Raw genomic sequence first — 12682 nt, forward strand, 5'->3', positions numbered from 1 at the left:
AACTTAGCAATCTTTGAAATACGTAATCGACCAGGCTATGCGTTAATTGTGTGTTGACCGACTCTCTGTGTCGTTTTACATAACATTTCGATACTTTGCTAGGTTATTTAATTTAGTGTGTTCTTTCTCCCTCTAAGCCTTCGTACTCATTGACATGTAAATTTTTTCTCTAACCCCTCCCTCTCTCTGCCTCCGCCCCCCTCTGTCTATTTAAGGCCACCCCACAGAGACGATCACCCCTCTCTGTACCTGTGTTGCTCCCGCTATGTATCTTGGTGATATCTGTCTGCTTATATGTCTGTCTATAGTTTTCTGGTTAGATTTTATGTCGCTATTTCACTATACCTGATGATGATTGCTTGTGTTGCAATCGAAACGTCGTATGCTATTATTTAATTTATTATTTTATCTTTATACGTGACTTTACCGAAAAAAACAAAGAATAATTCCTGCAGTCACGAAAGCTCCAAAATTAAGGGCTGTTCTTGTTATTTTGGTTGCCGACCCCTGTTCTAGCACAAGGCTATATCACACAGCAAGGTGATATGTTTCACAGACACAGTCTGCAGCAGTTTTGCAGTTTGGGGAAATGTTTCTATGTGTAATCCCGATTGAGGATTATGTGGCGTAATATTTTAAATTGAGCAAATTTGGACCATGATGCCTGCACACTATGACCTGCTCTTTTTGAATGACCTCAAGGTATCTTTAACATCCACTGTGAAACAGACGGCATGTAGTTTTTTATTGTTAATATACCTGCAGTGTTAACTAGGGTGGCCTCCAGGATTAAAACCGCGAACCACTGCAACAAGCGGCAGACGTGCGCGACCACGGGGCCATGATGTTACAGCTCAAAGATGTCAGACTGATGGAAAATTATGAAAAACAAAAAAGCGTTTTGGGGAACATAACATTCGACAAAGGGAGGCCTTTATTCAGCAGCAATCAGAGCCTGGCCGATGTTGATGCAACACCTGCTGACGGAGCCGCTGGGAGCCGCAGGAGTTGCTGACGATGGTGAGGAGGGTGATGAGAGGATCACGAAGTGGCGCTCGGCCCAAAGGGCACGGGGCCACCGAAGCACAGACATTCCACATGTGCCGCACAGCCTGCAGCACCAGCGCCACGCTGCCTGCTTGTTCCCCAAACCTACAAAGACAAAGATTCTCCTATGTAGCCTACATATGCTATTGGGGCGAGTGCTGTTAGTGAGCACCTACTAAGTCCGGCACATCACAAAAGAGCGTGGTGTGGCTAGGACCACCTTATTAGAGAACAGCCCACAGAAGCGGATATCATAGACCTACCTTTCAGATCCCTTCAAGTGACCTATGCTTCATATACAGCAGACTGCAGCACTTTCCCACTCACTCTGCCACTGAGAGTAATGTTCATTGTATTACTATGTTATTTGATTATTATATTATTACACACAGGTGGACCAGGTTCAAGCCTCACTCTTATCTTTTTCAGGAGGGTTCCGCCAAGTTTTCGCAGAAGGGGGCGATGGTGCTATGTGTAATGACAATTGAGTAATTTGCAGGAAATTCTTTAGCATTGGGATATTCTTCCAATTCCAATAACATTGTTTTTTAGCTATAAGAGGAAACCAGAGAGGCTGGAGGAAACCTATTCAGAACAGGGAGGAGAAGATACAAACTTCGCACACTCACACACTCCCACATGCACTCAGACCTACTCACTCACACTCACTAATTCACTCAAAGACTCACAAACACCCTAAAGCTGATATTTTAAATCCAAAACCATATTTCGAAAGTTTGTTTTTCTTGTGCCATTGTTGTTGACTGGGCTGAAACCATCAACAAACTACAATTGCGAACCTGGCTTTATTACAAGTCAGTCTACGTGAGTGTCTGGGTCAATGTGTAAGTCACTGGTGCTCGGACTGAGACCACCAAAACTCACTAGACTTCAGACCCCGGTTAAATCACAGGCTCTGTGACCGTACCGGGCGGACTGCAGGAAGGCGTCGGTGGCGAGTGTGAGAGCAAGGCTCCCACGGCCATGCCGGCGTGCCACCGCCTGACCCTGCACAGCTGCCGCGACACTCAGCAAGCGCCACTTCTCCTGCTGCCTGTTCCTGTAGCACAGTGAGACACACACAGCACGATTACACAAGTATAGTCAGCAAGCACCACTTCTACTGCTGCCTGTCCCTGTAGCACAGTGACACACGTAACATAGTGACACACACAGCGCATTGACACCCATGCAGCACAATGACATACTCACACACAGCAAGCGTGTGTGTGACATACAGAACAGGGGGAGATTATATAAACTCACACACACTCACACATTTACACACTCTACAGAATAGGGAGAGTACATACAAACTCCACACAAAGGCACCCAAGAGGAGAATAAATCCCAGACCCTTCTCACTTTGAGGCACAGGTGTTTACACATTGCACCAGGTACACATTTGAGACTGAGTCGACCTAGGGGAAGCCCAGGACTGTTTCAGATAATCGTCACTTGTGTTGGGCGTGAGTGGGAATCAAACTCGGGTTGCCGGGTTCGTAGTGCAGTGCGCTAATCGTAGCACGAAGTACAGTATTTAGTGAGTATTTATCTTACTATTTGTCTAGGAATGTTTTCATAGGGATTTTACAGTTATTTAGATTTTAGTTTATTTGGTCTAGTAGAAGAGTTCCACGCAGGTTCTGGTCTTGGTGTAACTAGCAGAGTTCCGCACGGGTTCTGTGTTTGAGCATAAGTAGCAGAGTTCAGCACGGGTTCTGGGTTTGGTGTTGTCTTGGTGTGGTCTGGGATACCGTAGTTGTTAAACACCTTTGCGAAGCTTGGGAATTGATGATGCAATTAGAGTTGGCAAACATTTATTTATTTATTTAAGGGACGCCACAGTGCTGAGATGTTATCTCCCTCACCTGGTATGCAGGAGGTCGGGAGTCCGACCCCGACCCTGATGTCTGTATATTTAGAGTTTGCATGTTCTCCGCGTGGTCGCGTTAATTTTTTCCCCGGGTCCTCCAGTTTTTCCCTCCACATTTATAAACATGCGTTTAGACTATTTATATTACATTTCTACTATACATGTGTAGTGGGCTCAAACGGACACTCAGACATACTGGTTGGAGGCAACACATTTATTAAAACCAACGCGCTAACACAAAGGGGTAACTGCCCCTTTACCAGATGTTAACCTAGGGTGGTAGTCCACCGGGCTAACTACACTAGCTGCACGAGACGTATCTACAACGGACGGGACCCCAGCTTGGGTCCTGGTCCCTGGTTGGTCTTGTCTTGAGGCGGAGGCAGCACGTAGAGTCGTCAGGATCACAACAACAGCCGGTCCCACTGGGAGACCGGCTTTTATCCCCTGTGGCGGGGCTTGCTCCGCCCCTCGCCACGACCCCCTTCTCGAACCATCGAGGAGGATCTCTCCTGGACACGTGGTCCCCCCAGCCCCCCTTTTGGGGGTCCCCGGATAGACTCCCCCGGTCACGTGTCCTCCGGGGTCAACCAGAGTGCCAAACCCCGTTCCCGAAGCCGGCACCCCCCCAGCACCCTATCCTCTAGGGATAGCATTGCACCCAGCGCAAGGTCCCACTGGTTGCTGTCAGTCCGTGATGACAGTACAATGTGTGGCGTGCCTTTGCCAGGCTGGCCACAAACACAGCGACATCCAGTGATGTCGCTACACATGTCAAAATGATAAGCCATTTTTTTGAGCTATCATATGTCACCAGGTCGATTTTGAAAAATAAGCTAATACCTCAATGGGCTTTGTCTGGTAGGATGGGGATGAATCTAGATTTGATGATAGGAATGATTTCGTTTATTTGTATGTGCTTGGGTGATTTGTTTACTTTTCTTGTACTTTGCACTACGATGATGTTTTTGTACTGTTTTTTGATGTAACGTTCTTTCCCGCCCCAAATGGACATCTGTGAAAAGAAGCTTCATAGCTCATCGGATTCCTCCAGTATAAATAAATATTCTGATTCTGATTATCTCTGTGCCACCCTGTCGATCGGTCGCTTGCCCGTGTGGCCTTACCCCTTAAGAAGTCGGCACCGTTGCCCTGTGACGTTGGCCCCTTCGAGCCGCAGGGCATTGTGGGAGGCCTGCAGGGCGAGGGCCTCGTGCTGATTGGTCAGAGCCAGGGTAGAGATGCGGGTCCACAACTGCAGCTCCACCAGAGGCTGTGTCCACTCACAGGAGGCGGCCTGATCGCTCACCTGCATCAGAAATACAAAGATCCCCCTACATTGCTGGGGTCACAAAAAAGATCTCCAAAATCCTGATTAAACACAAGATCCAGGTCCGTTTCAACACAGTACATAAAATCCGTGATCTGGTACCGTCTGTAAAAGATGTGGTTCCAGACATACAGTACCCTGGTGTCTACAAACTAAGTTGCCTCTGTGGTAGCAGTTACATTGGGGAAACCAAACGACATGTCTCGGACCGCATCCGTGAACATAAAGCTGACCTGAAACACGGTAGGACAAACACCTCAGCCGTGGCAGATCACTGTTACAACTCAGTGGGCTCACATGACATTGACTTCTCCAAGACAGAGGTTCTCTGCAAGCCATCTGGCTATCATGAGAGATTCGTTCAAGAGGCGATCCACATATACAAACACAGAGACAATTTTAACCGAGAAGATGGATTCTGGCTTAGCAATCATTGGAAGGACGTAATAAACCATTTCGATACACATTAGGGTGGGTAGAATAATACATAGTGTTATGTTGAAATGTATAAGGTATAGGGTGGTTTATAGTAATACAGTATATAATTTAATGTTGGGTTTATCTATGGCAGTATATAGTACGGTATATGCTCGTGTGATGTAAGAGAATAAAGTTTAGATGGAAGCATATTATATGATTTTTACGACGTAGAATTGTAATGTATTACTTGCTGTTAGTAACTCAGCTTATTGTAGAGTATAGTAAGTATACTGATGGTGCTATGCAGTTTATACTTTAGTTTTTTATGTAGTTTATACTTTAGATTTCTACGTGGTTGCTTAGTAACTGCAGCTACATATCAATAACATTCCTTTCCTTTGTTAATGCTACTCCCTGCACCCCCCCTTGGTGCTGCTGATCCTGCATAATGCATGGGCATAATATGACTTTGAAACCCCCCCCGCCCACCTCCTACGCATTTTCCATGAATATGCTAAATTCCTCTTCATATGCACATTCTTTTTGTTAAGGCGCTCTTCCACCTCCAACCCAGTTTATATATAAGCTCCTAGCTTGGTAGTGTCTCATTCTTCACCTGAAGACGGCTGCTTGCGTTGTAGCTGAAACGTCGTGAGAATTATTTCATTTTATTATGTTTTATTTTTATTATTTTATTATTTCCCTTCTACGTGACTTTACCGAAAGAACCAAGAAGATGAATCCCCCATATAGCCTTTCATAGACTGTTGGTACTAGGGTAGGTGGTCGGCCACATTCTCGGACACATTTGTGTCTCCATTGCTGATGTTTACACACCGAACTAGGTACTCATTTAAGGCTGAGTCAACATAGGGGAGGCCCAGGATCAGGTCAGATATAATAAGAATAACGATCTGTGCATGTACAGGCAGTCCCCGGGTTACGGAAGGTTTAGGTTCCTGAGAACGATCCTTAACCCGAATTTTCCCTATGTCAGACACTGAACCATTTTTTCCCCAAAATCAAGATAAAATCCCATAGCTGGAATAGTTGTACCTCTCCTACCCGATTACTAGTTCGTTTTCTCTCAGTACTGTATCACGCCATCACCCATTTTCTATAGCAACCTCTATCATATCACTGTACATACGCTCTGCACTTCCTATGATTCTTTAATTTCATTGAATATACGTATACCCTAACACTATCCATAATTAAAACAATGGAATATATACTGTATCCAATTGTTTATGAATAACACGAAACATTTTAATTTTAATTGTTAACAGAAAGCAGTCACTTCCGAATGTTTGTTTATCGTGCATTAGGCTAGACCTAGACTTCTCCGATCATTGTTGGCTGAGACCAGAAGCAATCGAAGTGTAATTGTGTTAAATAAAGTACATACAGTAAATAACTCATGAAATAAACTTAAAATTAAGAAAACCAGCAATACAAATATGGGGGGGAAAAGATAGTTCTAAGCATAAATAACAACAATTACGTAACACTACAAAAACTTTCATTTACCTTAAACCTTTCCAGTCACTATTACAATGCAATTAATGGTGAAATTTTTTTATTTAAAGCTTTCGTGACTGCAGGGATTCATATTCTTGGTTCTTTCGGTAAAGTCACGTAGAAGGGAAATAACAAAACAATATAAATATAAAACAATACAAAATAAAATAATTGTTTTTAATAAAGTACACACAGTAAATAGTTTTTTATTGTTTTATATTTATATTGTTTTGTTATTTCCCTTCTACGTGACTTTACCGAAAGAACCAAGAATATAATGGTGATATTACAGTGAAAGTTACGACACGATGTGGCGGGTACAGTATACACATGGTAACAATGTAACAGTGTGACTGAGAGTGCAGAGCGGCTACGCACCATCGCCTTGGGGAAGATGCTACCTGCCTTACAACTCGCTCCGCGGTATTCATCCGCGACCTCACCACGCTGCACGACTTGTGCTTACGTAATTAACGCAAATTTTCCTCGTTTTTTTTTACATGATTTATGGGAGCGTTATCCTTAAACTTGGATTTCCATAAGTCAGGTCTTCTGCAACCCAGGGACATACTGTACTGGGCACTCGCTTAAATGCCTTTGCATCTCAAAGAACCTTGCATTACATCTCATCTCAACTACTCAAAGGGCACCCCCAGTAGCAGCTGTCTCGGTGCAGCAGACGGTGACTCGGCACTGCATAGGCAGCTGAGAAGGAGCGATCGGTATATCCTGCTTCTCTCTTCTGATGTTTGCGTTGTTGAAAACTATACATCAAATATGCAGAGGCTGCAGGTGCAGAGAAGGCCATGCCATTGTCACCTCAGTGAGGGAGGGGCAGGGTGGGGAGGCGAGTCCACACGGGCTGAGGCTGTGGGCCTCCAGAGCAAGCAGAACGCGCATCACTGCACTACCACCCTGTAAAAAAAACACATCAACACACATGCATTAATACAAAATCCAACAGGTGCTTGGCAAAAAAGTGGCGGTGACCTCATCACTAAAATATTGCCAGGCTATTTGTGCTTGGAAATCATGGGCAGAAAATCATGGGATAGACCCAGGTGTTATGATTTAACGGACATGACTGGCATATGCACCACCTGTGCTCCTCACTGTGCCAAGCTGTTGTGTTCTAGCTGCCTGGCTCTCTGCTCATTGTTGTGACGTTGCTCCTCCACCCTCTGTTGTTGATGGAGGGCGACTGCCTCAGACTGCCCAGTAGCCTCAAAGTTCACATAGCCTGGCACTTCACAGTAGTGTCCTGTGCGTGTGCGGACTGGCCACCTGTGTGGGAGGGAGCACAGGTGGCTGCTGAAGTCCCAGTTTGATTCTGGCCCAGGCTGACAGCAGTTGCCGAGAGGCCGAGCCCTCCGGAGACACACTCGTCATCTGCAGCCCAAACTCACACACCTGCACACACAGACAAAAATACTCCTTTTAGCCTAAACAGACTGTTGGGGGAAGTGCTGTTAGTGAGCACCTATGAAAGGTCGGTACGATCCACGAGGGGGTGACGATTTCAAGGGTAAGTTGACCTAAGGGAGACCCAGGGCCGTTTACAATATACATCACTGATGTTAGCCGTAACTGGGAGTTAAACCTTAGTCGCTGGATTTGTACCGCATTGTGCTAACCACTACACCTCCACTCCATAAACACCCTGTCTTCGGAAGGCATACCAAAGTAGATCGGCACATTCACACCACTGATTATACCTCCAGGGCTTTCTTCAGCTGAATCAAGGCCTCAGGACTGATTGCAGGGCCCCCTCCCTGTTGCTTGTTGCCACCCTGTTGCTGCTTCCTGGTTGCTGCGGAGGACACGGGGGGCACGGGAGGCATCGGGGGTGCTGGGGGCAGCCAGGTGGAGCACATGCCTCGTGCCACAGCGGCACAGAGCAGCCCCAACAGCTCAGGGTCACTGAGTGAGGTGAGGGGTAAGGGGGCACGGCACACAGGGAGGGGAGCAACATGTGGATGAGAAATGTATGAATACTTGGTGGCAGGAGTGATATTGGAGTCAGTGATGATGTTGGTGCTAACAGTGTTGATGATGACGATGGCGGTGGTAGTAGCAATGTTGCCTGCACCTGTGTGTCTCTGTATGTGGATCTGTGTATCTTTGTCTTTATGTATGTGTATCTGTGTGTGGAGAGGGATAGCGTTGCGGTTAGCGCACTTTGCTACAAACCTGGCAACCTGAGTTTGATTCTCCTTCACAGCCAACATTAGTGGCAAATATATGAACCGGTCCTGGGCCTCCTCTAGGTCAACACAGTCTTGTATGAGTATCTCGTGAATTGTCCATCAATGGAAAGACAAAGGTGGCCGAGCGTGGTGTCGGCCACCCACCACCTCGTTTGCCGTGCTGGCCTTCATCTACCCTTACTTACAGCACTTGCCCCAACAGTTTGTTAAGGCTATAGTGGGAATTGTTGTAGTTGCATATATGTGTGTGTCTTTGTGCTGCCTGCACCTGTGTGTGTGCGTCTCCCTGAGCACGTTCAGGCCGGTGGTGAGCTGGTCCAGCACATCGCCCTCTCTCCCGGACGCCACCAGCGGAGCCACGTGGTTCCAGAGCCGCACACCTGCTCCCATCACCACAGCAACGTCGCCCAGCTCTGCGCCCAACCCCGCCCCCCGCAGCAGGCAGCCAATCACGCGCTCTGACAGCTCATGCAGCCAGTCGCTGGGCAGCCAAGGCACACAACATTCATTTATTAATTCATCTCTCTGTCTCTCCGTGTCTCTGTCCCTCCATATCGCTGTTTCCCATTGTCTATCTGTCTCCCCGTGTCTCTCTGTCCCTCGGTATCTCTCTTGTTTGCATGCATCTCTCTCTGTCCCTCAGTATCTCTCTGTCTCCATGTGACTCGATGTTTCCTGGTTGCTTGACATGAGATGTCACGTAAGGTACTTTGAGTTGCTACGCATTAAAGCAAGCGCCATATGAATGCAAATATTATTATGAACATCGGTACGGTTGGCAATTGTGGCACTTACGTGTATGTCTTCCAGTCGGTCAGCTGGTCTGGTGGGGAGCTCTGCTGGTCTGGTGGGAGGCCCTCGTGCCCTGGAGGGGGCCCTGGGACCACGTACTGGGCAGGTAGAGGAGGAACCTCATACAACCCCACTCCTTCTCTCCTCAGTAACTCAGCCGTGGCCTGGGGAGACACAGGGCCATGTGCACCTTTATCCCTGCATTGACACTCTTTTATTAATATGCTTGTTTACCCAGGCAAACCTCATAGCTTTTTTATAGAGGGTGTTTCTGTGTCTGAGCCTCACCTCTGCACACATGAAGTTGATGTTGGCTAGTGAGGTGAGCACCTCGCGATCGGACTGAGCGGATAGCACAGACTGCTGCTGCCCCGACGCCACCTCCGCCACTCGCTGTTGCTGCTGGGGCTGAGGGTCTAAGCGGAGCTGTTGCTCCTGCTGCTGCGATTGTGGTGCTTGCTGCTGCTTGGACTGTGGTTGAGGTTTTGATTGGGGTCCATTGCTTTCTTCCTCTGTGTGTGAGTGCACACACACATACAAATGCATGCACACACACGTGTATATACAAACCACACACATACACACAAGCATAAACACAAACCGCACATGCACAGATGCATCCAATGAGAGAACAAATACATGAGCGAGTGAAGAGTAACTAAAGGAGTGAATGAATGGGTGAATGAGTAAGTAAATGAGTGAATGATTAGGGAGCGCATGGACAAGTGAATGAGTGACTGAACGAAAAAGTAAATGAATACATGAGAGATGCAATAACTGAATTAGTGAATTAATGAGTGAGTGAAATTGACTAAGGGAATAAATGAGTGAATGAATGAATGAGTCACCAGGCAGCTGGGCACGCCACCGCCCGTCGTCATAGAGGAGGCAGAAGCGTGTGGCGACGCGGCTCACGTCCCACACGTTGTGACGCACACACAGCGCGGCCAGCTCTGCCCACAGGTGAACACTATATGCAGGGACACGCACAGAGACACACGCACAGACTTACACGTGGATAGCATCGTAAAAATACAAAGATCCACCGTATAGCCTTAACAGACTTTTGGAGCAAGTGCTCTGAGGGAGCACCTATGAAGGGCGGTTCGAATCCAGCAGCTGCCCTGGATAATACTGGGGGTGCATTAACCGTAAAAAATTAACCCGTAAAAACAAAGTTTTTCACTATAAATCCTTTATATGCGTGGCGGCTAGAGTCCTCTCGTCCTCTGGCTTGAGATGGCTGCCACGTATGGGTCAGATGATTGCCTGCCACCATTAAGCAATTGGTAATTAAATATAAAAAATAAATTCCTAAAAAGTGTACGAAAATTAATTGTCACGCACAACGAGTCTGTGTGCAAAATGTCAGCTCGATTGGATCACGGGAAGTGGGTTAAAAAACGACCGAAAGATTTGAACGGTCGTAAGCGCGCAAGCAAGCAAGTAAGTGAACTTAATATAAAGGATTTAAAAATACGTGCCGTTTGCTTGACAGAGGACGTTCAAGATCCCATGACGTCAAGAGTAGGCCATTGTGTACTGGTGTCATGGTCCAAATTTGCCAAAATAGAAAATTTTACTTGGCAGGACCCTCCTGAAAAAGTCACAAGGCTCAGCAAGGCTTCCTGTATAAACAGATGTCATAATATGTAGCCAACCATGCTAATCGCAGGTGCGGGACACTAATCAGATGAACAGGCTTCTGTCAGTCCACTACTGGATGAAGCCCCTTTCCCCCTCACCACACTCTATGGGTCGTGGGAATTGATTGACCATACATCACCAGACTGGTCACTGAAGGGTTGCCAAATTGGGGGCCCGTGATCGGTTCAGACATCACTCGCTGCTGATGACAGCCATTGCCGGGATTTGAACTCAGGTCTCTGGGTGCTTAGGGCTGCACACACCGCCGTTAATGTATGGCTGCGGGGGAAGTCCACAATTGTTTGTCACATGCCTCTCCTCCCTTTGGTGAACTCCAACGGAATGCGTTCGATCCCCTACGTCCTCGAAAGCTCAGCAGGATTTAAGTAACCTCCAAAGATCTGCCCTGACAGTATCCCACCGTCCGGCTGAAGGTCTTCTCTTCCACCTTGGTTGCTAGACTTGTGGACACCATTCCAATGCCTGTGTCAGGAACTGGCCCTCCCCTGTCCTGCCCCGTTGTAGCTACGACACTTACCTGCCATGTTCTTTTGCCAAAAGCCTAGTTGCTTACCCTATTCTCCTTCATCCTGCTCTAATTTTCGAGCTGCTTAGTTAGTGCCCAGATAACCCCCCCCCCCGCATTCATGTCTCCGTGTCTCTGTGTCTTTGTGTCCTCTCACCGGTCCCTCTCACGATCGGGGCCGATGGTGAGCAAGTGACTCGCTGCCCTGATAGATGCCTGAGCATGCAGGCGTGCCCGCTCAGCCAACGGTCCATCACTGCTCTCCGCTGCAACACAAGGACAAAGATCCCCCATATAGCCTTTAACAGACTGTTGGGGCAAGTGTTGTTAATGAACACCTGTGAAGGCCAGCACGAGAGGGTGGTGTAACCAGCACCATGCATGACCACCTCTGTCTTCTCAATGCTGATATTTACGCACAACAGGTACTGTACTCATTTAAGGCTAAGTCGACCTCGGAGAGGCCCAGGACCAGTTCAAATATTCGTCACCGCGTCGGTGGTTTCATAGCGAAGTGCATTAACCACTACACTGCCACTCCACCCACACAAAGACAAAGACGCCCCGTATAGCCTTTAATAGCCTGTTGGGGAAAGTGCTGTTAGCGAGCACCTATGAAGGCCGGAACGGTACAGGAGTGGGTGGGTGGCCAGCACCACGCCCGACCATCTTTGTCCCCCCAGTGGCGATGTTTACACACCGCGCCAGGTACTCATTTGAGGCTGAGTCGATCTAGGGAAGGCCCAGGACCAGTTCAGATAATCGTCACTGGTGTTGGCCGTGAGCAGGAATCGAACCCGGGTCGCTGGGTTCGTAGCGCAGCGCACTAACCGCTACACTACCGCTCCCCACACACACACACGCTCACACACATACACACACGTACCTCTGTGAGGATTCTCGGCCTCCAGCACTTGCATGAAAGTGTCAGGAGCCAGAGCTCTCCCTGCCTTGATGAGCAGAGCACGAGCGCCGCTGGACAGGACAGTAATCCCCGCCATCTGCACGTCACACACAACATAGCACCGCCCATACGCTCACATTTGCTCTCATCTTCCCATCCTTTGTGGCCCATTGACTTTTGATCATTCTTGTTATATGTATACATGTATGTTGAACGTCTTTCGCACAGTACGTAGTCAAAGGTGCGTGGAAAGGACAAAAAATAAACACAAAAAGCAGATCCAAAGCAATGAGTAAAAAATATGGAACGCTGGTGGTAGCATGGCCCAATGGTAAAAATGCATTCGCCGCCTTTTTCAGAGGGTTTGTGGTTCGAATTTGGCAGGCCGTCCTGGTTATTACTGCAGGTGTAT

The 12682-nt window shown here is 47.5% G+C and overlaps 1 protein-coding gene across 1 annotated transcript in view; it reads right to left on the minus strand.

The window, feature by feature from the left end:
* The window catches only part of CFAP46 (cilia and flagella associated protein 46), a 78883-nt gene that overhangs the window by 49442 nt on the left and 16759 nt on the right, over positions 1-12682 (minus strand). The window contains exons 14-25 of the mRNA XM_078858807.1: positions 12253-12367; positions 11524-11632; positions 10042-10163; positions 9482-9705; positions 9197-9357; positions 8670-8882; positions 7910-8114; positions 7479-7604; positions 7014-7109; positions 4051-4232; positions 1976-2107; positions 978-1152 (exon numbers count right to left, since the gene is read on the minus strand). Coding sequence (XP_078714933.1) covers positions 978-1152; positions 1976-2107; positions 4051-4232; positions 7014-7109; positions 7479-7604; positions 7910-8114; positions 8670-8882; positions 9197-9357; positions 9482-9705; positions 10042-10163; positions 11524-11632; positions 12253-12367 — 1860 coding nt within the window. The remainder of the gene's footprint in view (positions 1-977; positions 1153-1975; positions 2108-4050; positions 4233-7013; positions 7110-7478; positions 7605-7909; positions 8115-8669; positions 8883-9196; positions 9358-9481; positions 9706-10041; positions 10164-11523; positions 11633-12252; positions 12368-12682) is intronic.

This window comes from Lampetra fluviatilis, chromosome 1 (genome assembly GCF_964198595.1).
Source record: "Lampetra fluviatilis chromosome 1, kcLamFluv1.1, whole genome shotgun sequence".
Classification (NCBI taxonomy): domain Eukaryota; kingdom Metazoa; phylum Chordata; class Hyperoartia; order Petromyzontiformes; family Petromyzontidae; genus Lampetra; species Lampetra fluviatilis.